Source organism: Mya arenaria, chromosome 5 (assembly GCF_026914265.1).
Source record: "Mya arenaria isolate MELC-2E11 chromosome 5, ASM2691426v1".
Classification (NCBI taxonomy): domain Eukaryota; kingdom Metazoa; phylum Mollusca; class Bivalvia; order Myida; family Myidae; genus Mya; species Mya arenaria.
Window position 1 is genome coordinate 6,755,877 of NC_069126.1, and position 27,841 is coordinate 6,783,717.

General features: G+C 34.2%; 1 protein-coding gene across 1 annotated transcript; it reads left to right on the plus strand.

Annotated features, from left to right (window-relative positions):
* The first annotated feature begins 2,237 nt into the window (after nucleotides 1-2,237).
* LOC128234753 (protein disulfide-isomerase A5-like) lies at nucleotides 2,238-27,305 on the plus strand. The gene is made up of 25 exons (XM_052949234.1): nucleotides 2,238-2,318; nucleotides 3,743-3,863; nucleotides 4,401-4,488; nucleotides 4,780-4,845; nucleotides 5,650-5,695; nucleotides 6,826-6,918; nucleotides 7,395-7,455; nucleotides 11,178-11,245; nucleotides 11,702-11,793; nucleotides 12,183-12,251; nucleotides 12,493-12,629; nucleotides 12,884-12,951; nucleotides 14,013-14,094; nucleotides 14,491-14,503; nucleotides 14,885-14,950; nucleotides 15,761-15,900; nucleotides 16,179-16,249; nucleotides 17,435-17,563; nucleotides 18,583-18,775; nucleotides 19,520-19,587; nucleotides 20,629-20,710; nucleotides 22,021-22,033; nucleotides 22,489-22,557; nucleotides 23,292-23,542; nucleotides 24,395-27,305. Exons 1-25 carry the CDS (start codon nucleotides 2,265-2,267, stop codon nucleotides 24,541-24,543), a joined length of 2,289 nt encoding a protein of 762 aa, XP_052805194.1. The 5' UTR covers nucleotides 2,238-2,264; the 3' UTR covers nucleotides 24,544-27,305.
* Nucleotides 27,306-27,841: the final 536 nt, after the last annotated feature.

The following is a 27,841-nucleotide window of genomic DNA, read 5'->3' on the forward strand; positions in this document are numbered from 1 at the left end:
TCATGTGTGTCTTAAAAAAAATTTTTTAAATGAAGAACCACATTTTATTTGCTGTTTATCATACTATAAGTCAAAATAGAGGCGCGTAGCTGACTGTATACAAATACGCAGTAGCGTAATGACATTTCGACAGGTCGAAGTTTTTGTCATACCAAAGTCCCCGAATTCGAAATAAAAACCGAAGGGGTTAATATGTTGTCCGTCATCGTTCTGCGTATTCCCAAATTGGCCCTAGCTACGCGCCTGAAATACAGCGATATATCACCATACTTTTACAATAATTACACACGCTCACAAAGTTAAATATCCTCTAGGGCTACACCCGAGTATTCCCGCAGGAGTTTGGTTGTCCTGATAGCGCAGTGGTAAACGCACTCTCTTCTCACCTAGGCGACCCGGGTTTGATTCCCGGCTTGGGCCCACGAGAGTAATTAATATAATGTTGTAAAAACTTGTTTCACAATCGTTGTAAAAAGAAATATGTTCAAACTAAAGGAGTTTGACTCCGACAACCGTAACATATCGGCCATCTCCGGCAAGCTTCAATTCTGTTGCATCGGAACACCTTGGCCATTTTCCATCGAAAACAACCTCGGATATATGCCGGTACATCAGTAGAAGTAGTGCGTAAAATTCTAAATGATAGTATTAATGAATTGCAATGTTTTAACGTGTATTTTGTATTAATAAAGTTAAATTGATTGCAACTGAAGTGTATTATTGCATTAATAATTAAGATTCCCAAGAGTAAAGTCATTAAGTTTAGCCGCTATATTGATATTACTACGCGATCTTCTTGCAGCGTAGTTGAATGAAAAGAATTCTGACATAAGTTAACCGTCCATGTACATCCGAGGTTGTTTTCTATAGGAAATGGCAGAGGAGTTCCGATTGTACTATACCCAGCAGAGGCCACAATCAACTCGTGACACAGTATTTAAAGTGAGCAAGGGACAGCTACATGTATAGGGGAAGCTGATCTGCATCATATAGTCATGTGTGGGTTCATGCAGTCCGTCCTGAGAAATCAGACTTCTATATGTTTATTTAAAGCAGAAAACCGTCCATGCTGAAAACAGTCAAAAAGAACGTTTATTTACGTGCACAGCCGGTTCAAGTGTATATTAGCTAGGAGTTTCTAAAAATAAATGCTTTAATATTATGGCTTTTACTAAATTGCTCAAAAGTTGCAATATGACAACAGTGACGTGTAAATTATATAGCTACAGCTATGGTTTGTGTCTTAAGTACTTTTGCTGAGAGTACAGCTTTGACGGCAACTAGTAAGTCATGTTATGGGAGTAAGTGTTGTTGAGCCCCTTACGATCTCAGTTAATGGTGAACATTATTTTTTTATATTTTGAACGAAGGAAAAACAACATAAATTGAAACAAATAGAAAATTGCGTGCGTGTGTGTGTTATAATCATGTATCATCATTTTTTATTGAAACATATGTCATAGCATTACTTGAAAGTAAACAACAGAAAAATAGCAACAGTTCAATGTAACATTGCCTACATGTACGTTCATATAAAAAGGTGATGCACATAGCATATCATATAACTTGTTTATTCTACATGTACCAGGTATATTGTGTATTCACATTACTTTATCTATATGTCTGTGTATGCTATGAAAATTGTTTTATATCTAAATAAATGCTCTGTCCTGTTCTGTAAGCGTCAGGCTTTATAGTTTTGCGTCCACGCTCTGAAACAATCTCACTTAAATAATATCATGACGTTCACTTCATTTCAGTACGTTGTGTATATCGTTTTCCACGTCGTGATAAAGCGAGTCTTTGGGATAGGATTCTAATGCGATTTAAATACATCTGAGTCATTCGGAACTCCTCGGCCATTTTTTCAAAAACAACCTCGGATGTATGCCGGTACATCTGTTGAAGTTGTCCGTATTTTTTGGAATAAAAGCATTAATTAAAGGTAGTGTTTAAGAGTTGTATTCATTGCTCTCAGTTTAAATTGATTGCCAGTGAAGTGTATTATTGCAAACATAATTACGATTCCCAAGAGTTAAGTCATAAATTTTAACTACTAAATAAGATTACTACGCGATCTATTTGCAGCGGACTTAAACGTACCACTTTTTAAGTATGTAAACCGTCCATATACATCCGAGGTTGTTTTTGAAAAAAAATGGCCGAGGAGCTCCGAATGCATCTGAGTTAGACAAACAATATCGGTACTCAAGTGTAAAGGTGACCGTTTCCAGTGTACCGTTTTGATTAAGTCTTTTGATTACATGGACGTGGCAATGAATCGTGTACTAGTTGTTTCCGTGCAGTTTTTGCTCATTGTAAGTGCTGTCATGTGTTTTAAACGCATATTATTAGATTTCCAGTATGTTTTGAATATTTTGCAATTTCATTCGAAAGAATTTCATTTATCTTTCTATGATAACTTTGCAAGCTATTGGCTATGGAAAGTGGGTGGGGTTCTGGAATTTGAGTATTTTTTTAGTAAACAAAAAGTAAACAATTGAGTAAACAATGCTTTTCAGTAGTTTGTTTCTGGTTTATTGCCACTAAATTTAAGGTACTCATTTTACACTAGATAAAAATTGATTACTTTGTTCTGGTTGTCTTAAAGATGCACAATTGATTAGGATTGAAAATCAATCAAACATCATACAGCTTATTTGAAATCAAAACACAAGACTACTACTACTATTCACAGCTTCAGATAAGATGCATAAGTGTGTTAAAACACATTGAAAATAATAAAATCCCCAATTATCTTTAACATGGATTCTGTCTAAATATCTTTATAATCGGCCGAAGTACATGTATGTAACAAGTACAAGCTTGAAACCAATTTTATTCGGCCGAGTGGATGGTAACCATATACAACACAGTACTCGCTTCCTTTTGAAGAATAGTTCTATTTACTTTCATTTTATACTGATGTCATTTATGACTTAAACTGGTTTAGATCATTTTTATGCCCATCAAACGTGAAATAACAAAGATGAAAACTTAGAAAAATAGCCATTGATGTTAATTCTAATGTTTCAATAAGAATCAGGTGGGCCATTATGGACAGCGGGCACACCTATGCAATTTTTTAACCTTTTTTGTGCGCATATTTTAGCAAGAAAACAATGATACTGCCATTTAAATTACCTATCTATTGGTTAAGTATGAAGGTGAAGGGAAACCACTGCGTAGGATTAGGAGATTGAATATGTCTATAAAAAAAAAACAGTTGCCCGAGTTTAAAATGTAGATTCAAAGAGATTTCCTTTGTTGAAAAAAATTGTTGTTTTGTTGCTGACAGTTTCATACAGTGAAACTGGTCTGTTTCCGATACAAGTGAACTTTATCAGAAGTATGGATTTTTTGCACACAAGCTGGTGTGCCGACTATTGATAATTGGCACACCTGGAATTACGGCAGAGAATCAAAGCCAGTATTGCTGGATTAAAAGCATTAAATGTTACTACATTTAGCACCATTTGTAATAATTTTAAGACATTCATAAAAATGCTTAAAATGTTATTTTAGTATAAATGCAATTTGAATCTCACTAACTTGCGATTAATCAAGCAGTAAAATGCTGTCGATTATTAAAAAAAACACTAGAAAATGCTGGTAATCAGTAAAAGTAGAATATCTTCTTAACGTCTTGTAGGTAGCCCTTGAATTGATCTATAAGCTGACCAAGTGTACTTGTAACAGTATGGTGTCAAAATGGTGAATTTACGGTGTTGTAATTTTTCAGCTTTGTGCTCTGTCAGTGGCAAAGAAGGGCAAATCTCTGATCGATGAGGTGGATGATTTGAAGGAGTTTAAAAAGCTTCTTCGTACCAAGACCAACCTGCTTGTTATATACGCCAAATCAGGTACTGTCAGTTTTTGTGTGTGTGTAATTTCACTGTAATTTGGCTCATTTCCCTTCCTGATAATTTATCCCCTACCCAAGTAAACAGAAATTATTATTTGTTTAAAAGCATTGACCTTAATACAGTTAGCATTGATATAGCAATTTAGTGCCATTCATGAATAAGTCAATATATTTGTTGAAGAAAAGGTTTGACAATAAGATAAACATGATATGAATTACAATTGTATGCTAGTCTGAGTCAACTTTTCCCCATTTTGCCTAAACAACGCTATTTTCCCCCTATCAAAGGGCCCTGCCACCATTCCCTTTAAAATGAAAAATAAATAAACACTGTATAATTACTGGTAATTGTGCTTATCACTACCAATAATAGCTAACGATAACTGTTACAAATTTAATCAATCATAGTTACAACACTAGTTGAGAGGATATTAGTAGCTTGCTTTGACTAAGTCCCATCAACACAGAAAACTAAAATATTGTATGGAATTTTCAATATATCATTGTGCTTATGTATTCTAAATTTCTTTTGCAGGCAATGCAGCTTCTAAGTCAATGTCGCTGTTTGAAAGTGTGGCTGAGGAAGTCAAGGGTAAAGGCACGCTCGCGTTTGTAGACTGCAGGTAAGTGTGAGACGGTTAAGGATTGAATGTTTTAGTATTGCTGTTCATAGGTGTATTAAAATATATTGGGGAATGCAAAATAAGTAATACGTCTGAATTATCTCTTCAGTGACCAAGCGTTTTCATACACAGATGAACTGCAATTCTCAAATGTTCAATGTTTATATTAAAATTTATTGTTTTCAAAATTACTTTTTTCTTTATGGTTTATGTAATGGAAGAATGCACTCCTAATTTTCAATTTATTTTTATTATTTATAAATGCATTGTTTTGCTTATTATTTTTTTCAGTGACGCAAAGAAGCTGTGTAAGAATTTGAAAGCCACCCCATCTCCATTAGAACTCCGGCATTACAAGTAAGAACTATCCCATCTTTTTATAAGAACTGGGCATTACGATGAAAAACTGTCCTATCTCCCAAACTATTAAAACTCCGGCATTAGAAGAAAGAACTGTCCCATCTCCATAAAAAATCAAGGCATCACAATTAAGAAATGCCCCATCTCCATTAGGACATGACCTCAGGCATAACAAGTAAGATATGGGCCCAACTCTGTAAGAACTTAAAAGAAAGAAATCGCTTCATTTCTTACTTTGTCTATATTTCAAATAAAGAAAGTTGAGGTATTGTCACAGCTTTGATGTAGAGTCATTGATGGTTGCACTGGCGTTGTTATGCAAAAATCGTTAACCTTTGCCATAACTAAAATACCTTTCAAGATAATCAAATGAAACTTGGTACACATGTTGCTTGAGACAATGCTCACATGTACATCTATAACAAGGTCCAATAAATATGGCTTTTATGATGGCGGACAGTCATTGGCTTTCAATCAGCTGTGCTCTTGTTATTTTGTATTTATATCTTACTTTCACTGTAGGCATTTGTGTATTTGATCATAACTTTACTATCATTAACTTTGGCATTGATATATCAAGTTACGTTCTTACATTCCTAAGTAAAGCTGTCTTGATGTCTGAAAAGAAAAAGCTTAAGAGTTCGACATTAAAGATAGGGTCAACAAAAGTCTTGCTGCTTCAATGGAAATGAAATAGATAAGAAGAGATATAGATTGCAGCAGGACAAGAATGTACAATACACGTCTTCACTTACCTGATGGCTTAAAATTGACCTAATGTGTTTGGTGACTCTCTTTCAGAGATGGGGATTTCAACAAAAACTATGATAGAAAAATGGTGCAGAAGGTAAGAAGCAATTGTCTCAGGCATCTGATACACAAATATGAGAAGTTTGGATTCCTCAGGTGACCCCATTTTAACTTGAATCATTTGAAGGGCTTAATTTTTAAGATTAAAATATTGGTAACATTGCTACCGATTTTAATTGAAATAAAAATAAATAAATCCATAACTGATAGATTTTGTTGGGACAGCAGTAGAGGGGAAGAAGGGTCTCAGACGCGGTAGATTTCGTCTACCGCTGGTAGAGTTCACATGTCTGAAAATATAAACTTAAATAATTTTATCTATAATGTACTTTTAATAACTTTTAATAACTTATTTTACATATTATTAATCAGCAACCAATATTTATTTAAATGATATCACTATAATAAGGGGTCATTAGACATCTGAATGTTACATTTTCCAATTGGCTTGATGAAATGACGAGCCTATTTGCACATCAAAAACCTTTAAGAGAGTTTAAGAAAAGCATGGGAAATATATGCCTGAAAAGATGAGTAATGAAATACACACACGGATAGTACCGGGTGTTGTGACTTGTAAGGATTTTAAAATATTTACTTCGCAAAAAATAAACTTATTTGTTAAACACCACTTTTACTAGTAGCAGATATATTGATTTGCATGCACATGATTTACAAAAAAAATGAATTCATGTTATAAATTTGCTAAACTGATAGTTCCCACTTAAATCTAAGATGGTAACCTATTTAGTTCCCACTTAAATCTAAGATGGTAACCTATTTAGTTCCCACTTAAATCTAAGATGGTAACCTATTTAGTTCCCACTTAAATCTAAGATGGTAACCTATTTAATTAACCCACCAAATGCCCCTTTTTGGATAAAGGGACCCTTTTATCAACAGCCTTTTTTTATAACCGAATTTTTCGAATCAGATATCCCAAGTTGTAATTTGATTTAAAAAAGAAAGAAAAAAGAATGGTCACGTAAGACACAGCTAATTTGCAAATAAGTAACACTTTAAAATCAATTTGTTACTTTAAATCAATCTTGAATTATTATTTTTATGATCTTAAGATATTTTGTCAAACACTATTTGATAGGATTTTTACCACAATATGGTTGTACAGTGGTTGCATTTAATAAAACTTTTTGCATTTTTGTTTAGTCACTGGTCAACTTCATGCTGGATCCGACTGGAGACATCCCGTGGGAGGAGGAGCCAGACGCAGGAGATGTCCTTCATTTTGACAGCCCTCAGGTACGTACACGGATATATACATGTACAGTAGTGTTATAGCATGTAGATGGAGGAAGGGAGCCAGGGAGGTGTCTCATCAAAACCCTTCAGTAGATAACAACAATAATCATATGAAGGAAGTGACATCACTGTCATACAATGTCTAATGACCAGTGATCGAACTTAACACAAGTCCACAAGCCATGCACTGGTATAGTGACTCCTGGGCTTGCTCAAATTCTGAATTTTATATAGCAGGGCTTGTTGACATATTTGATGCCAAGCAAAAGTATAAGATTTTGGGCTTGTTAATTCAAAAGTCTAATTTCAATGACTGAATGACGGCATGTTGTAAGCGGCAAAACCAATGAAGTTTATAGAAACAGAAATATGACATAGACACATATCAACATAAAATTATTACGGATCATATTAAGAGATTAAAAGAAAAATGTAAATTTATTTGTTCAGTTACATATATATATTTTATTTTCCAGGCATTCCAGAAAACTCTTAGAAAAGATAAGAAGCCCATGCTGGTCATGTTTTATGCCCCTTGTAAGTATGGCTTACTTAAGAATTTATTAAAGGGGCACAGTACAGGTTGATGAAAAAAAAATTGAGTTTTTAATTAAGATGCATTATTATGTTTAAATCATTTGACTTTAACGATCAAAACAAAAAAAACATACGATGGAAAAATATTAGGCCTAAAAAAATAATTGTTTGGTTAGGGTTACCGGTACATCCTTTTCAAAAATAGGTAAGGTAGGTAGGCTTTTTTTATTTTTTTATTTTTTTTTTTTATTAGGCTTTATATAAGAATATCATTTTCATCATTGGAGAATGGTGTTAAATCTTCTGTATAAGCATTTAAGGTTTAAACTACATATTGAAAAGCAACTTAAAAAAAAAACAAAAAAAATAAAAAAAAAATATTTTTTTTAGTTTTTCAATTTTTTTTCAAACTGACTATAAAAACGGTAGGGTTGGCACCTATTCCGTAGGTAGGGTCGGGTAACCCGAACCAAATGTATTTTTTTTAGGCCTTAGCGCTACTTTTGGCCTTTTTTTAACTTGGAAATGTGTGTCCACTTAGCTTTCAATTGAAAAAAACAACAATATTTATATCAATAGCAGCAGATATTTTTTATCTGTTACAGTAAACATTTCATATGCTTTTGGGGGTTTTGATTAAAGGCAATTGAAATAAACATTGAAATGATTTAAAAAAATAATTTAAATTTGGGCTTTAACCTGTTTTGTGCCCCCTTAACCTTTAGCAAAATGACAGTGAATATTTGATAGTGTCCTTTGTAAACAGAACTTTAATTGAGAATCGGTTCACCTTTAGAAAATTGCAATTGATTTTTTTTTCTTAATAAAAGACCATGGCATGAATTATTTATTACTAAGACTGATTTAAGTTCTATATTTGATCTTCTTTAAATTCATTCTTCCAGCTTTGTTAAAGTGTATTGATCATTCAGAAAAATACTTTTTGCATACCTACAATGTAATAATGTATTGTCACTGTAAATAGTGCAATTATCTCACAAATGTCTAATATATACCTTAACTGTGACATGCAGAAATAAATTTGATGGTTGATTTTTTATACGCCCATCTTACGATGGCCATATTATGGGAACACCCATGGCAGGCGGGCGGCGGGCGGGCGGGCGGCTCTACAATGTTGTCCGCTCTCTAACTTGAACATTTCTCATCCAATTTCCACCAAACTTCATGAAAGTGTTTGTTGGTGAAATATCTAGGTCAAGTTCGATAACCAGCCAAATCGCTCTAGGCACTCCAGAGTTATGGCCCCCTGAATTTGTCAAAATTGGGCGGGCGGCGGGAGGGCGGGCGGCTCCACAATGTTGTCCGCTCTCTAACTTGAACATTTCTCATCCAATTTCCACCAAACTTCATGAAAGTGTTTGTTGGTGAAATATCTAGGTCAAGTTCGATAACCAGCCAAATCGCTTAAGGCACTCCAGAGTTATGGCCCCCTGAATTTGTCAAAATTGGCCATTTTAGCTTTGTCCGCTCTCTAACTTGATCATTTCTCATCCAATTTCCACCAAACGTCATGAAAGTGTTTGTTGGTGAAATATCTCGGTCAAGTTCAATAACCAGCCAAATCGCTTTAGGCACTCCAGAGTTATGGCCCCCTGAATTTATCAAAATTGTCCATTTTAGCTTTGTCCGCTCTCTAACTTGAACATTTCTCATCCAATTTCCACCAAACTTCATGAAAGTGTTTGTTGGTGAAATATCTAGGTCAAGTTCGATAACCAGCCTAATCGCTTTAGGCACTCCAGAGTTATGGCCCCCTGAATTTATCAAAATTGGCCATTTTAGCTTTGTCTACTCTCAAACTTGAACAGTTTTTATCCGAATTTCACCAAACTTGCTACTATAAATGTTTGTTGGTATATATTCTTGGCAAAGTTCTATAACCAGCCAGGCTCTTCAGGATTATGGCCCTTGAATTGGTCAAAATTTGCCATTTTTTCTTTGTCCACTGTCTAATTTGAACAGTTATCATCTGATCTTCACCAAACTTGCTGAAAATATTTGTTGGTAAAATAAATCGGTCAAGTATGATAATCAGCCAAATGCCCCTAAGCACTTCAGGATTACTGCCCTTGCCATTTAAGCTTTGTCTACTCTCTAACTTCAACAATTCTCATCTGACCTTCACCAAACTTGCTGAAAATGTTTGTAGCTATAAAATCTTTACCAAGAATGTTTGCCGGTATAAATGCTTTGCCAAGTACACACTGATTGTCTCTTGGGTACGATTAAGGATGAATCATCTCTTGGAGACGATTTTTACATGAATGTTGTTTTTCATATCTCGAACACGTTGATTGTCTTTGGGCATGATTTGGGATTAATCGTCTATATCTATAGACACGATTTTCAGGAGCCTTTTCTGACTTTGACAGATTAAGGTACTGAATTTGGTATCACGGAACAGTGTAAATAATGTTGTATAAAATAAAACAAGACTTTAGGTTTGATGCAATGGTATGAAGAATATTTCCTGAGACCACAGTGTGACTGAATATTTGCTGAAGTATACACCATAGTTTGACAGAACAATTGCTATAGATAACTGAAGAATGTGCCATAGTTCCCTGAAATACAGAAGTACTTGGTAAATACAATTTTGCATGAAACCCTCAGTAAATATCAAGGGCTTGGTCCCCAAAGGTTCTAAGTGCCTATGAAAATTACAGACATTTTAGCACCTTTTGACTCGAAACCCTCGAATTAAAATAAATATTTTCTACTGTTAATGCCATATTGTGCCAAATCATTTGCTTCTTGAAAAGCTTGCTTCTCAAAGGGCCAATGTGACAGTAAGTTGTCTTAGAATCCAAGAAATTATTGATGGGCGTATTTTGTGAGTGTCACTCTTGTTTAAAGATTTGTTTTTTAAACTTTTTAGCACTATGAAAAAATAAAGAAATTAAACTAGAATGTAGCCATGACTAAATACATTCCAGAACATATTCAGGCTGTTCTTTTTGAAAGGAAAGGTTGCGACGATGTCTGTTTTCCCTGTTGCATAATTTTTATACCCCTCAACAGTCTAGTTTAAAGGGGGTATATTGGAGTCACCCTGTGGTCAGTCAGTTGGTCTGCTGCAAATTTACTTGTCCGGAGAATAACTTGAAAACTACTTGCTGGAATTTATTCAAACAATGAAAGAACATTATAATAAGAGGAAGTGTAGTGTACAGGAACCATAACTCAGCTTAAGCTTATTACAGAGTTACTGCCAGTTTTTACTTTTTCTGTGTTTTTTTTTCAGACCTATTTTTGTTTTTGGGGTTTGTTTGAAAGGTTGTTAAGGTGCCTTATGTTTTGATTTGTACACAAATCACTTTTTTTGGTTTTGATCATTTAAGTTCAGTGAGTTAAACATTATACTTTAAAATAAAAAAAAAATAAAAAAAATGTTGCATCTATAAAGAGTAAACCTATCTTGTGCCTTTTTAGCAAAGGTATAAGGCTTTTTATAGACTTTTCCAGTACTTGAAAACTCCAGGGTCTCATATTATGCTGTGTCCAAAATTAATATTGTTAACACCCATTGAACATAGAGTTTGGGAGTATATGAGGGATGCAAGATTATATCAAAATGTGAGTCCCAAGCCTGAAAATTCAGTCAGGGACTCAGGTTTTCCGTTTAAAAGAAATCTGTGGGTATGGGCACTAATATTTTCATATCAAATTCAGCATACTATCATGTTTGTCTCTTCCAGGGTGTGGTTTCTGTAAGAGGCTGAAGCCGGACTATTCTGCTGCAGCCACGGAGCTGAAGGGAGAAGTGGTTCGTATTTTACAAAAGATTGGCAATTAGAAGTATTATTGTAGATACTCCGTAGTTCAAATTGTTTTGTTATTCTTTGTATTAAAACTCTTTAGTATGAAAGAAGAAAGAAGGTTTTGTTTGCAAGACTTCACTCCAGCAGTTACAGTAAAGTCCCAGTGCATTTAAAGATGAAATATAAAAAGCTCAACATTGCTAGCCCCATCTTCTGAAAAGTTCTTAAGTGTAGCAAACTTGGGAAATTGTGGTCAAATGAAAAAAACCTAACTGTTCTTTTTTCTGTACACTAATCATATGCTTTTTCCTGTTTTGATCACTGAAGTGAAATGAGTTCAACAAAATAATGTCCCTTTGATAGTTGTCAAGAAATGCCTCATTTTCTACTGTAAAGCAACAGGGGCGTAAATCACTTCATGTTGCTCCAGTTATACTTACATATTTTCCACTCCCTTACAGAACATGGTCGGTATTGACGTAGACAAGCCTCACATGATGGCTCTTAGGACCGAGTTCAATATCACCGGATTCCCCACTCTCTACTACTTTGAGTAAGTTGCTTTGCTTGTTTAGATTTTAAATGAAAGTACATGTACATGTGTATTAAATACATTTCCCCCTGATATCAACAAGTCCCTTATGATGGCCCTGAATTCAGTATTACCTGATTCCCTATTAAACCTGTACTACTTTGAGACAATTGCTTGAATTTGGCAATTTTAAAACATAATTATATATCAAGTTGATCATTATTTATTCCACTTTACAACTAACTCATGATTAAGGTAGGTTTTTGATTGATGAGTTATTTCCCTTGGACTACTCCATTTAGTGGAGGTAGGTTTTTGTCTGATGAGTTATTTCCCTTGAACTATTCCATTTGCAGGAGGAAGGTTTCTGTCATATTGCCGTTTTGTATGCATTGTTCTTCTTTTTACAGAAATGGGGAGATGAAATATAAATATGGTGGAGAAAATAATAAAGAGGGTTTAATAAAGTGGCTTAGAAAGTAAGTGCTTGACATTCTTTCTTTGAGTGATCCTAAATTAAACAATGCTCTATATAAAACAATGCTCTATATTTATGGAATATTTTTTCAGAATTTTAATTATTTATCTTTCATATGTCTTTACATAACAAGAGCTATCCTACAATGATTTATTAATAAAAGTATGTTTGTGTGGTAAATATTACTTTAACAAAGTTATTGCAATAGTAAAAAATTAAAAACTGATACGCCCTGCCTACAGCCCAGGTCCACCGGAGGAACCCAAGCCGGAGTCAACGTGGGAGGATGAAGCTCCGGAGATTACTCATCTCCATGACGACACGTTTGCCAACTTCCTCGCAACACATTCTTCCGTTTTAGTAATGTTTTATGCTCCGTGTAAGTTTGATATTTTTTATCAATAAATCAATCACTTATTGAATTTATAGTGCTTTGTGAATAAAAACAAAGCAATATGTAAAAAAGTAAACAACTTGAATTGATGTGGAATGAATTGGATAACAGTTAACAGCACTAAACCATCGGATGTTTTCTTACCATCTTTTGAAGGACTGATGGATGCACAGTTTCCTTTTTTTGCTGATACATAATAATATGAGACTGTGTGTATTGAATGTATGATGTATTCACAGGGTGTGGACATTGTAAGAAAATGAAGCCAGAGTACCAGGAGGCTGCACAGACTTTACAAACAGAAAATGTGAGTTTGTTGAAAAAGGTTTAAAAATTATTTTTAGACGTTCACAAAAGTTTTATTTGTATCTGGTGGGGTTTGAACCCATGACCCCTTGCTCTGAAAGATGCTCACTGTAAAATTTAGATCAATCTTAGCTTGACAACTTAAAGTGCCGCTATAAATCCAATGATATGCTGTTATGTCCCTTTGTGCAAGATTCATGAAATTTGCAAAACAAAAATGAAACTGCATATATTCTATCTGTGTTTTTAATGTGCCAGGTTTTAAAGGGACTAGAAACCAGATGAAACAATTGAAGACAAAAGAAAAACTGTCAAAAACTTACATAAAATTGATAATGTGTGTACAATGCATTGGATCTTACTTACTGATGTATCACATCGCTAACAACACATGCATCTTTTGCTCAGTTTTCCAATTCAAAATAAACTTGGGTTGTCTACCACATAAATCCCAGTATGTTTAAAAATAGCATCCATATATTTATCTGTACTCATAAACAGATAAGATTTAAAATGAGAAACCATTATGCGCAATTTAAAACATGGAAACACAGATGGGACAGCAACATGATTGTTGTGTTTATTTTGTTTAAAAAATGTAAAATGATTGATGTATTATCGGCCTCCTACTAGTTTGCATTGACAATTCTTAGCTTGTTTGTATTTACTGATTTTTGGACCATCTGGTGTCTAGTCCCTTTAATGTGGCTTTTAGTCAAAGAATATATTTTGTTATGAAGAAACAGTATCTTTAAGATTTGTTATGAGTTTTGAGCTTGTCTGCTTCTCAAACGAAAAATATGTCGCATCCTTTGTGTTGTTTTGTTGCACTGCCGTGCATAAGCTTTTCCTTCCCCATAACTCAGAACCGTTTTTGATATTCAAAACGAGGCTTGGTACACATGTTGCGATGTATAACCCATGTACAGCCAGGCCCATTACTCTGGCTTTAATAGTTGTTGAGTTATGCCCCTTGTTTGACTGAAAAAAGAACAGACGGGTGATGGCTTCTCTCTGCAGTACTCTTATTCATACAATTTGAAACTTGTTTTTTTCCTGTAGATTGATGGAGTTTTAGCAGCTGTTGATTCCACAGTAGACAAACAGCTGGGAGATGAGTTTAAAGTTCAGGGCTTTCCAACAGGTAACATTCCCTTAGAAATGATTTGTTATTGAATAGGGGATCAGTTTAAAGTTCAGTGATTTCCAACAGGTTAAGTTATCACATGGAAATGATTAGTTATAGAACTTGGGGTCTGAGTTTAAAGTTCAGTGATTTCCAACAGGTAACATTCCCCTATATATGTGATTAGTTTTTGAAGTTGGGATCTAGGTAGCATTCTCCCTTAGAAATGTTTTATTGAATCCTTTTGATCACTAATCAAATTTCACAAAGTCAAGCAAGTTACATTAAATTAGTGTTCATTTCTTAGGATTAAAAAGGTAAAAAAAACATCAGAATTCATATGTTAGTGTAGAATGATTCAATACTTTTACCAATTTTCACTTCGGACTTATATTATTTTTACTTCTTTTTCAGTTAAATATTTCAAGTAAGTACAAAACTTATCAAGTTTAAGTTAATGTATTTTTGATGACACCAAAGGTGGCATATAGTAATCGGACCAACTGTCTGTCAGTCAGTCAGTCTCCATTGGTTCGGATCAATAACTTAGGAACACTTCATCATAGGAACTTGAAACTTGGCATATGACATCTCATGATGTTGACGTCAAAGGTTAAGGTTGTTGTGACCTTGGTTGCGATATTTATTGTAAATCAAAATTGATAATTTCTGACTCTGAAAGGAAATGATTAATTTTCAACAATACTTCATCATCGCTTAGTTCATAAAATTTACTATGACTAGCTTACAATATAGATTGAAGTTTAAAGGTTGGTATTTTTATTTTAATATCAATTTTCTATTATAGAGATGGAGAGTTCCAGTTTGACTTCAACGAAAGGACAGCAGATAAAATTGTAGAATTTATGAAGGAGTAAGTATTGACATGCCAACTAAAACATGTTATATTTAACACAGGTATCAATATAGAGTATGTAGCAATGGAGAAACAGTTATAATCGATATTTCAAGGAAATTTGCTGGGATCTTAATTTAGTTTTGTCCCACTCCATGTGAAGCCATTATCTTTTTTACAAGGAAAGAAGTCTGGCTATTGTGATAGCCTTTGTCATTATTGTAGGCGGTGTGCAATAAGTTTAACCTTGGCCATTATTCAAAAACCTTTCAGGATATTGTACTGCAACTTGGTACACATGTCTCCAGAGACAATACGTCCATGAAGGTCAAGGCACAACTCTGTGTTTTTCAATAATAAGAGTATAACCATTTTGTATCTATGTATCTACCTCGTGTTAAGCAGGGTAAAATGAGCGGCTAAATGAATTTATTAAGTTATCAAAGTAGCAGTGTCAGATTTCAAAGCATATACATGTATAAAGTTGGAATTTACACGCATGTACCGGTATTCAGAAATAAGAATGTTTCTAGCCTGATTTTACATGTAAACAGTCAAATTGTACATACAGATTATAAATTATACAGTCAGAATGTACATGTATACAGTCAGATTATACATGTGCTCAGTCAGATTGTACATGGCTATACAGTCAGATAACATGCGTATACGATCATATTATTCATTGATACAATCAGATTATAAGTGCAAGTCCTCACTGATCATTTTTTTCCCTTTCTTCTGACCAGTGAATGTATAATATTATATAAAGAGTCACTACTCTTTTTTGCACTGGGCACCAATAATAAAAACATGTTCTACCCTCAGTCCTAAGGAACCCCCACCGCCCCCACCCCCAGAGGCATCATGGGAAGACATGCCCAGCGAAGTGACCCACCTTACAGACGAGACATTTAAGTCATTCCTGAAAAAGAAGAAACATGCACTCATTATGTTTTACGCCCCTTGTAAGTACTATTGATTTACACATTGTCCTGGCACCTGTTTCAATAAATATATTAGTCATAAAATGAAAGTACCACGGTGTCATGTTAATATTGTTTAAGAAATCTTGGCCGGAAGTTTGCTGTTTTATTCTTCCGAAAAAACACATGTTGAATGAAATACATCAGTTACAGTGTTCTTGTATGCAGATTTTGTATAAATTTACAAATAAGTCATGTGTTATTGAATATTGAAATTATAAACAAAGTATTATGTTATTATGTATGTTATACTTAACCAGGGTGCGGACATTGCAAGAAAGCCAAACCAGAGTTTATGCAAGCAGCTGAAAAATTAAAAGATGATACCAAAGTAAGTATATAAGTCACACAGTGACATCAATATTAAATGTGTATAAATCCCAATAAGAAGGGGGGAAAATCTCAAAATTTGGTTTCAAAATTCACATTCCTTAACAAGTAAAACTTGTACAGAAAGTAAATCTCAACCAGAAGGTAAATCTCAAACAGATAGGCTGAAATGCAGTCTAATTCTCTTAAAAACTTGACTTGGAGGTTGGGCCTGGCCAGAAGATGGTCCCTATTGATTTTAGGGGTCATTGGGCTAAAGGTCAAGGTCACAGTGACCTGGAATGGTAAAAGGTTATCCGAGTGATAACTCGACAATGCCTGCACCCATGGCCCTCAAACTTGACTTGGAGGTTGGGCCTGGCCAGAAGATGGTCCCTATTGATTTTAGGGGTCAAAGGTCAAGGTCACAGTGACCTTGAAAGCGAACTCGACAATTCCTGGACCTATGGTCATCAAACTTGACATGAAGGTTGGGCCTGCCCAGTAGATGACCCCTATCGACTTTGGGGGTCATCAGGCCAAGGTCAATGTCACAGTAACCTTTAACGCAAAAAAGTTAACAAATCTTCTCCCACTGATATCTTAACAATGCCTGAACCTATGATCATTAAACTTGACATGGATGTTAAGCCTGACCAGTAGATCACCCTTATTGATTTTAGGATTCATAGAGCCAAAGGTCAAGGTCACAGTGATCTTGAATGGTAAAAGGTTGTCCGAGTGATAACTCAACAATGCCTGAACCCATGGCCTTCAAACTTGACTTGGAGTTGCATCTGACTTGTAGATGACCCCTTATGATTTAAGGGGTCATTGAGTCAAAGGTCAAGGTCACAGTGACCTTGAATGAAAAAAACTTGTCTGTGTGATAACTTGACAATGCCTGCACCCATGGCCCTCGAACTTGACATTTAGGTTTCTGGTGACCAGCTGATGACTCTGGATTTTGAGTTCATAGAGTCAAAGGTCATGGTCATAACACACTCTATCCTTACACTTTAATGGTCATAATCTTAAAACTGCCTTAACGGCAACAAATCAGCTGTCATTTCGGTCCATGCATATTTCATTCAATTGTCCATATAATCCTGACAACATGGCGCTCAGGGGGTGGCATAATGTTTGACAAACATCTCTTGTTGTGATAGACTTAATCAGTTCATAAACTATTAATCAATTTTTTCAGGTTGCCCTTTGTGCCATAGACTGCACCGTCCAGAAGGCTAGTTGTGCCGCCCACGATGTCAATGGTTACCCTACATTCAAATACTTCAATTACGGCAAAAACTCACAGAAATATATGGGCGGTAGAGAGGTAAATACATAGTTTAGTTTATATTAATTTCTTGAATCAAATAGTCCTCCTGTATTTGAATAATTAGTAAATAGTCCTGTTGTGTAAGAATATTGAGTAATTAGTCTTGCTGTGTATGAATATTGAGTAAATAGTCTTGCTGTGTATGAATATTGAGTAAATAGTCTTGCTGTGTATGAATAATGAGTAAATAGTCTTGCTGTGTATGAATAATGAGCAAATAGTCCTGCTGTGTGTATGAATAGTGGGTAAATAGTCCTGCTGTGTATATGAATAATGAGTAAACAGTCCAAAGTGTATGCATAATGAGTAAATAGTCCTGCTGTGTGTATGAATAATGAGTAAATAGTCTTGCTGTGTATGAATATTGAGTAAATAGTCTTGCTGTGTATGAATAATGAGTAAATAGTCCTGCTGTGTGTATGAATAATAAGTTAATAGTCTTGCTGTGTATGAATAATGAGAAAATAGTCCTGCTATATGTATGAATATTGAGTAAATAGTCCTGCTGTGTATGAATAATGGTTGAACAGTCCAAAGTGTATGAATAATGAGTTAATATTCCAAAGGGTATTGATAATGAGTAAATAGTGCAAAGTGGACAAGTAGAAACTTTCTTTAAGCTGAATTGTGACAAAATAAAAGGCTGATAGTTTGTAGAAACCCAGTCAAATCTGTTTCCTGGGAACAAACCAGTACATATGGTGTCCATAAGATAGTTTACATGGTGAGGTTTAAACTCTAAACCGGTCAGGTAAGAGGCAGACACCTTTACCACAAGACCTCTCTGACCCTGCTGGGGATTGAACCCTCACCCCCTTTGATGAGAGGCGGACAGCTGTATCACACGCACCTTCACTATTTGTAAATCTGGGTGAATACTTAACGATGAAGTTGAACCCAAAACCTCTTTGACGAGAGGCTGACACATATCACACTCACCTATTTATAAATGATGTTTTTTCTACATCATAAGTGCATAACACAAATAATCACACTTCTTATGTTTTATTTACCAGGAGGCAGATTTTATCAAGTTCATGAGGGACCCTCTGAACACTGACCCTGAGCCCAGCAAACCTCCAGCTCCCAGCCAAGAAGAACACTGGAATGATGTTGCTGGCTATGAGAATATTCACTTCCTCGGAGAGGCTACATTTGACACGTTTATTCAGGAACATAGCTCAGTTTTGGTTATGTTTTATGCACCATGTAAGTTGTCTTTACGAGTACTGTAAATTTAGGACTTAACACAATTGAGACAGGGAGTTGTATTACAGTCTTGCATTTAGCCCTCAAATTTTTTTATTGTTTAATATTGCTTTTGTTAAGCAAAAAGGTTATATCTTTATTTTTGGTCTCAATATCTGTTGATTCGTAACAGGTAGCTGCGAAGGTCAGATATTCTCGATTTTTACATTGGTAATATATATTTTTACATGGTGTTAATGACACATGTATCTTTTTTGGTGTATTTTTCCAATACAAAGTTTACCGGGATTGTCTCCCATGTAAATAATATTTAATTTAAAAAAAAAGATTCGGTTTATATATCTGTACCAATCACAGGTCTTAAACAAGCTAAAAATTTTGATATACTTACTAATCACTGGGAAACCAATATGCGCTATTTTTAAACGGGAAAACTCTACTGAGACAGTGACAAATTATTCTTTGAATGTAAATTGATTTATTCTTGACCTTTTACTAGCTTACATTGACAATTCTAGGCTGGTTTTAAGGAAATACTGTATTTGCTAATTTTGGGACCATCTGATATCTAGTCTCTTTAAGGCCAAAAAACCTTGCTTGAAAATAACAAAAAAATAACATTTACTTAAAAAAACACTTTCAAACCATTCAAAATAATATGTGGTCACCAGGCATAAAATAATCCCATTGTACTTGATTGAAGTTCAGAGTCCCTGACTTTTGACCTGTATTTTCTGCCTTCAGGGTGCGGCCATTGTAAGGCTATGAAACCAGCCTACAGTGAGGCGGCTACTAAACTGAAGGAAGAAGGAGTAAGTTTTGTATAAATATTCCATGTACAATAGTCATATCAACTGTTCTTTGATTGGCTGGCATATGCAAGTCGCAAAATATTGTACTTTTAAAGTGATACTCGTATTTAAAATCAATATAACAAACATCAATTTTGAGTGATCAACTTTTCACTAATTACTAAATAATGCATTTATGGAAAATATCAATTACTGATAACAAAATTGTAACTGTGTGTTTAATAGCTGAAAACACACAAATATTAGATTACTGGTTGGTTCTAAAAGATTTACTGAAATCAACGTTCACTTATAAGATGGAAATACCGTGTTTTATGAACCCTTCTTTCAAATTAAACACTTTTATAATCTTCATAAGAACCACTTTGATATTCATTCATCCCTTTTGGTAAATTAAACAATTGTATTAAATTAATTGTGGCACTGTTTATTTGGGAGTAAGAGAGAATCTTTAAAAAGCAGTTTTTAATATAAAAAAAACAGTTGTACATTTTGATTTTTGATATCATCTTTAAGGAGAAAATGGTAGTTTATATTAGAAAATGACATGTTCTCGAATGAAGCCATCTAATATCAATAAAGATCAAGAATTTTAGGTCCATGTTCTCAATTGAAGTATTACATTGAATGTATCATGTGTATATTACAAAATATTACAAAATGCTGTACTGCAATCTGATGTCTGATATATATATATATATAAATTAAAAATATGTTTTGAAAGTTTAACTTGCAAAATCAATTGGCCCTAAACTGGCTTCGAAATAGGTATCTAAACTACAATCAAAACCAGTTGGATCGATATCCCTTGGCCTGATTTCCTCGTTGGCTCGAACTTGATGTAAAGGACCAATTTTTTTTTTATCTAAGTAAGCATTCCCACTTTGCTTGATAAATGTGAAGGCCTTAAGTATTTTGGCTGGTCCCTGCACTATTGTTCCAACAGGTTTTGACTGGACTCAACAATATCGATTCTCAAAAGTGATTTTACGATACGTGAGTTGGTAAGATGACACTTACATGTTTCTACATTATTTTCAGTTCCCTGGAGTTATAGCGGCCGTTGATGCTACAGTAGATAATGCTGTGTCTTCCAAGTATGAAGTTAGAGGCTTTCCTACATGTAAGTCAACTTGTCTATTAAAATATTTTAATCTCATAACCATACTTTCATATAGGCCAAGCAAAAGTATTTCTGCGGTTCCGGTTACCTGAACGACCCTATTATTAAGCCCTGGGGTGGTATTCAATAAACAACTTCAGCAATCCTTAGGGTCATACATCCTTGACTTAGTTAACTCCATTAGTCTGTTATAAATAACAAGTTATCCGATGATGTACATTGTTCTTAGTTTCAATTAAGATCAGTTTTGACCAGCCCTGACAGCCCTGACTTTTTTTCTTTTCTTTTTTTCATTTTTATATAAAATAAGTCATGTGTTACTATTATTTGTGCAAGAGGATACAGGTCACTTGTATTGGTTTACTTTCTCCGAAAAATTCATGTCAGAATATGTATGCATGTATGTAAACAATACAACTACACATACTTTGTACATAATCAAATAATTTTCTGAGATTAAATGATTTCCCTAGACCTTCCAAAGCCTGTTTTATTTTGTCAGCATGTAACAGGAACCACAACATTATTTTCGTTCTAGCCTTTATAATGCTGGGTGGAATAAATGTAAGGGAATTAGATCTTTATAATGAAGAAGTTTTTACCATGTTAACGTATAACAATTTGTTAATACAGTCAAACACCGTTGACTCAAACTCTCTTGGCTCGAATTCCTCATACATTTTTGGCTCAAACTTGATGTAAAGGACTGATTTATTAAACTGAATGTAAGCATTACTACTTGGCTGGAATTTTCCGAGGCTTGAGGTATTTTTGCGCATCCCTGGTAGTTTGAGCCAGCGGGGTTTGACTGTAGTTTTCACAATATTGTCATCACATCTCAATTTTGGACAATGAGTTCCAGGAAAAAAAACAGTAAAATTTATTTCAAGAAATACAAATGCAGCATTAGTTTTAAGCCCTTAAAGCAACTTGACATGGTCAATAGAGTTTCCACAGTTATGAAAATATCATGTATTAGTTTAAACATATTTATTTTACAACGATTGTGAAACAAGTTATTACAACATTATATTAATCACTCTCGTTGGCACGATTTAACGCGAGAGTGTGGTCTTGTGTTGTGGGGGAAACCGGAGAACCCGGAGGAAACCCACTTGTCCGGCTTGGTGACCACAAACCAAACTCACATGCGCCCAGGCCGGGAATCGAACCCGGGTCGCCTAGGTGAGAAGCGAGTGCGCTAACCACTGCGCTAACCGGACAACCAAATATCATGTATGGACCCTTTCAAGTTATTTTTATGCTTCTGGATATAAATAAAATAATTATTTCTTTATTTTCTTTTTCAGTAAAGTATTTCAAGTAAGTATAATATATTATTTTAAATATTAAAGCATATTATGGATTCACAACAATAAATTTCTTTTTAAATAATAACATAGCTGTGGGAGACAGTCAGCTTTTTGTAGGCCCTTTAATAATGTGAAAAACATACCAATTTCTGAGTATTTAAACCATTTTTTTTTTTAAATCTGAAGATTTAAACAATAGCAGTAGATAGTGTCTGGACAGCAATAGGGCAGGAGAAGGATCTATAAAGCAGTAGATTTTGTCCACCACTGGTAGAGTTCACATGTCTGCCCAAGGTCATGATGAATTACTAGAAAAATGAAGAGGGCTCCAGACAGGCATCGGCAGAATTCTAGTTACAGTGTATTATTACCAGCTTTATAGCTTAATATATAAATATTTGTAGATGAAGAGAATTATTGAAGTAAAAATTAGCTAAACATAAGGCTTGCATATTTTACTTGTAGGGATGGCAAGTTAGCCTTCGACTATGGTTTTCCCAGGACTACCGAAGCACTCATTGCATTTATGAAAGAGTAAGTACAGGGTTTTGTGTTTTTCTCGTCCATTTGTTTGATTCTTTCCCCAATTGTTTTTCTTCCACAAATATTAAATAAAAATTTCCAATCAGAATTACAAAGAAAAAAGAACTAAGGGTATATTTCATTTTTCCCAAAATACCGTAAAAAACACATCTGATTTATGTCAGGTGGAAATTAACACAAGCCCACAAGATCGGCACTGGTAAAATGTCATCTGGGCTTGCTAAAATTCTGAATTTTATATATCAGGGCTTGTTCAAAATTCGATGCTAAGCAAATGTAAAAGAATTCAGGCTTGTTCATACAAAAGTCTCAATGACTGTTAAGTAACTAGCAAAATAAAACAATTCAAAAAGAGAATTAGAAATAATGTTTGAGTGACTATTATAACTATATACTAGTAGAAGTCTTAACATTCCTTGCACCATGTCATTTGGTGTATACTACATATGCAATTAAAAATCGGTTCGCATACAAACGATAGCTCATTACCCAATGTATAACTGGTTACGCATGACTACAAATCAAAGAAATTAGTGATGTTATCCCTGACTGTAACAAGAAATATGTGTAATTAATCTTTCAGTTTACAGAAAAAAAATCCTTAAAGATATCTACATGTAGTTTTGCTGAAAAAGTCTTGACAGTCAAGTAAATGTTCAAACTTTTTTAAATCATAACTGTTAAATAGAATACAACCAATGTTAATTCCGCCCTCATTTTTCAAGTCCCAAGGAACCCCCACCGCCACCTAAACCGGAGGCGGCCTGGAGCACAGTACAAAGTAACGTGAAGCACCTCACAGGGACCGATTTCTCTGATTTTACGGCCGCCAAGCAGGCGGTCCTGGTCATGTTTTATGCCCCTTGGTGTGGGCATTGTAAGAAGTCGAAGCCCGCATACCAGGCTGCTGCCGACAAACTTGCTGATGACTCAAAGGCATTTGCTGCTGTTGATTGCACTGGGACTGAAAATAAGGGTAATGCTTCAAAAATGCTTTCTATATAAGATGGTGAATCAAGACACATTCGGCATTATAGTGTCAAAAAAGCTCGTAACATTATCATTCCCTATGCTGATTGCCTTACTAAGATCTAACATGTGGTAGAGGGTGAGAGTGGTGTAGTGATTCATGTGTCTGCCTCTCACCTGAGAGGACGTGGGTTTGATCCAACCAGTGAGGGAAGTGTTCCAGTTATATAGATGTCTGCCTCTCACCTGAGAGGACGTGGGTTTGATCCAACCAGTGAGGGAAGTGGTCCAGTTATATAGATGTCTGCCTCTCACCTGAGAGGACGTGGGTTTGATCCAACCAGTGAGGGAAGTGGTCCAGTTATATAGATGTCTGCCTCTCACCTGAGAGGACCTGGGTTTCATCCCCATCAGGGTGAGAGTGGTCTAGTAATATAGTTGTCCGCCTCATACCAAAGAGGTTGTGGATTTGATCCCTACTTGGGGTTCTTTCTCATGCTTCTTAAATAGGACATCAGGTCTGCCTCTGACCTGAGACTATGTGGGTTTGATGCTCACCAGTGTGAGAGTGGTCTAGTGGTTTAGGTGTTGGACTCTAACCCAAGAGGTTGTGGGTTTTATCCCAACGAGGGTTCTAGTGGTTTAGTTGTCCGCCTCACACCCAAGAGGTTGTGGGTTTGATCCCTACCAGGGGTTCTTTCTTGTGGCCTGACTTCTGATTTCTTCTTAGGAAACGGACTTGAGTGAAAATGAAAATAATGCCAATGATGTATTTTACTAAGTGAATTTGATTACTTAGATTTAATAAAAATAAAAAAAAGATAAAATAAAAATTAAATCTAAAACTTTTCAATTTCAGAACTATGCGAAAAGGAAGGAGTTCAGGGATTTCCAACAATAAAACTTTACGTGAAGGGGAAGTTCCTTACAGAATACAACGGCGATAGAACGGAAGAAGAATTTTACAAATTTGTATTAAATGCACCCGCTCCAAAGGAAGAATTATAATAGATTATACAATTCTAGGTTTATTAAAATTGGGTGAAAGATATATAGCAATAATATGGGGATATTATAGCATGTATACTATCTTTGTGTCAACTACCAATCTTCTTTTAATTTGTCCATAGTTTTTAATAAAAAAAAAATCTTATTAATATAACCACCCAAAATTATTAATTGGGAAGATTATTCTGTTGTTGTTTTTCATTATTATAATGACCGGTTTATTATAAGCATTGTTATTTAATTTTTCAAAACGGCAGACACCTTATTGACATGTACCTCAGTAATCTCATTATTTAATTTGCCATTTTTCTGAAAGTTGTTAGCTGTTTAATTCTGAAATTTCTGTGTCTTTAAAATAGTGCTTTGTATAAGTCTTACAAATGTTAAGTGAGGCATAAAATACCATAATGTACAAACTGAAAATATTTTGTATTTTTTTTATTGGTGTTGGGGAGACCCTTTTGTGATGAATACTATGATTATGCAATTATTTTTTGTGTCTGATTATATATTTTATGACAGTTATTCAATTTATTTCAATACATGAATCCATTCCAACATTTTTTCAAATATTTTATAATAAAATAATACATAAATCGTTCATTTTTTTAATGTTGTAAAAATAAAAATGATAAGTTTCAAATTATAAGACAGAAGGTTCGCTTAACTTGCATAATTTAAGAAAAAATGTTAAAAAATAAAAGGATATGTGTATTTTTTTAAAAATGAATTACCCTGATATATCAAAAGGGAAATGCTGGTTTATTTGGGTTCTAAAGGGATTTTTTTGGATCACAAAAATGTTTGAAATCCAGGTCAGGGGTCATATTTAAATTGTAGATTTTTTTTGGTTTATTTAGAAATATGGTAGATGGTTTAATTATGTTGTATAATATGCTGATGGTTTTGTAAGAAGGTGAACGTAAAATTACCTACAACTTACATGTACAATGCATATTTATGATTGTTAGTGTGTTAGAATTGTTCTAACAAGCAAAAACATGCCTTATTAATGATTTTTAGTTTGTTAGAACCATAACAAGCAAAAACATGCCTTATTAATGTTTTTTTAGTGTGTTAGAGCAATATCAAGCGAAATCAGGTATTATTATAGCAACTTTATGAAGAGTCAATTTTTAGAATCATATCAAGTACATGTGTTTTTTACAAAAAAGAAATGTCAATCATCTTAAAAATTCCCATGACCTTTGATCTCATCAGAGCGTGGAAACTGCAATTCTATTTTTAGTAAATAGAAACTATGATGTCATAGTGTTGCGTATGTCATGGCTATTAGTAACACCAATTGATACACATCTAAACATGGGAACCGCAGTTCTATTTTTAGTAACAATAAACTAAGATGTCATATTATTGCTGATGACATATTTACTAGTAATATTTATTAATACACATCTCACCATGGAAACCGCAGTTTTATTTTTAGTAACAAAAAATGATGATGTAATATAATTTACTTAACAAAATGAGATAATGGACCATATTCAACATCAAACCAAGATTGAACTGAAATTTGAGATCAGAATCCAAGTGCTTTGCGGACAGTAAAAATAGTCCATAAATAGATTGCATGAAATCAATGAGCCATGTCTTAGGGTAATTAGGCTTAGAATTATATTGAATACAGGCTCAGCTGTTGTTTTTTTGTTATAGAATTCTCTTGCTGTGGTTCACTTTGAAAAAGAAAAAAAACATGTTAATGTTTCTTTTTAAGTTTAAATTTTTGTCCGAAATAGTTTTTTTGTAGACTTTGCACAGTTTTTGATGTTAGTTTTCTAAGACTGTTTGTTTAACCACCAAGTTACAATTTGTCACCGATTTTTCACTCATCACATTCTTATCTTAACCTTGATACTTTATATTGACACATGTATATTCTGCTTCTAAATATTTAAAGGGTACTGTACACTGTAAAATGACTAAAATAGTTCAACAGCGACTAAATATTCTTAAAGCTGCACTCTCACAGATTGAACGTTTTGACAACTTTTTTATTTTTTGTCTTGGAACGAGCCAATTTTTGTGAAAATCCATGGAAACCAATCATATAAGACTGCTGACAAAAAATTAGATCACAGATCTTTTATTTAAGTTCAAAAATTGTTTTTTATGCATTTTTCTTAAACCGTTAGTAACGGTTTAAGCCATAAAACATTAATTTTCGAACAGAAATATGAAAATCTGCGATCTGATCTTTTGTCAGCAGTCTTATATTATTGGTTAGCAGATATTCACGCAAAAATTTGCCCTTATCAAGACAAAAAATAAAAAAGTTGTAAAAATGGTAAATCTGTGAGAGTGCAGCTTTAAGTGTCCATCCAAATTGATTGTGCCATACGTTGGTTGTTAAACACTGGTGCATTTACATTAAGATAAAAACAACAACAACAAAAACATGTTACGCTTTATGAAGGAGCTGTAAATTGATTAAATTTTGCGAGGGACTTTTTTCCCCGAAATTAGCGTTTCCCTTATGTTGCGATTCCAGAATTTCATATAATGATTATCAAATAAACATTATTTATGCAAAAAATGTTACAAATCATTATAATATGGCAAAACATAACTTCCGAAAAAAGTTAATAAAAGTAAGAATTTGCAAAATAAAGACCTCGCAAATGTATATAACCTACAGCATTAAAGAAATAAAAGATACTCCTTGGAAATTTACTTCACAGTTTGCTTTATGTATGATTTATTGTTTCGTCACCAATATCTTACTATAAATATTTAAAAATGAACTTGCTTTGTTTTTTTTTTCTTCTACAAAAATTTACACGGAAGTTTTGGATGTTGAGTTCCCCTGATTTTCATGGCGAGCTTTAACTGATTGGTTGTTGTTGTCGGTTGGGTTTCAACTTTTTACTGTTGACCACTTAACAGCCCAATTTTCTAACCAATCTTCATGAAACTTGAATGTATCTCTTTATTTTTTTCATCGAGGTCAATTATTGGCCATAAATGAGGTCAAATTGTACATGAAGGTCATAAGGTCAAAGGAAAACCTTGATAGCACTAGAGGTATTATTTTTACCCTATCTTGAACTGTCGTAATGTAATTCTACATATATGATATAAGTTCAAGCATTTTATTTATAGTTTATGCAATATCAGAAGGTTTTTGTCAATTGTTTAAAAAACGTCGGATTTTTTTTACCATAAATAGGTCATACTTGCTACATTATCTTCATGAAATTTGATCTGAAAGTATGCGTCTTAAGCATCTAGTGTTTAATCAAGTGGTTTTGTCTGGTCAAAAGAGGTCACTTGGTCAATA

Coding starts and splice junctions, on each gene's coding strand:
- LOC128234753 (XM_052949234.1), top strand. CDS start 2,265: ATGGACGTGGCAATGAATCGTGTACTAGTTGTTTCCGTGCAGTTTTTG. Junction 6,919..7,394: donor TTCATTTTGACAGCCCTCAG/GTACGTACACGG, acceptor TTTATTTTCCAG/GCATTCCAGAAAACTCTTAG. Junction 12,252..12,492: donor TTAATAAAGTGGCTTAGAAA/GTAAGTGCTTGA, acceptor CCCTGCCTACAG/CCCAGGTCCACCGGAGGAAC.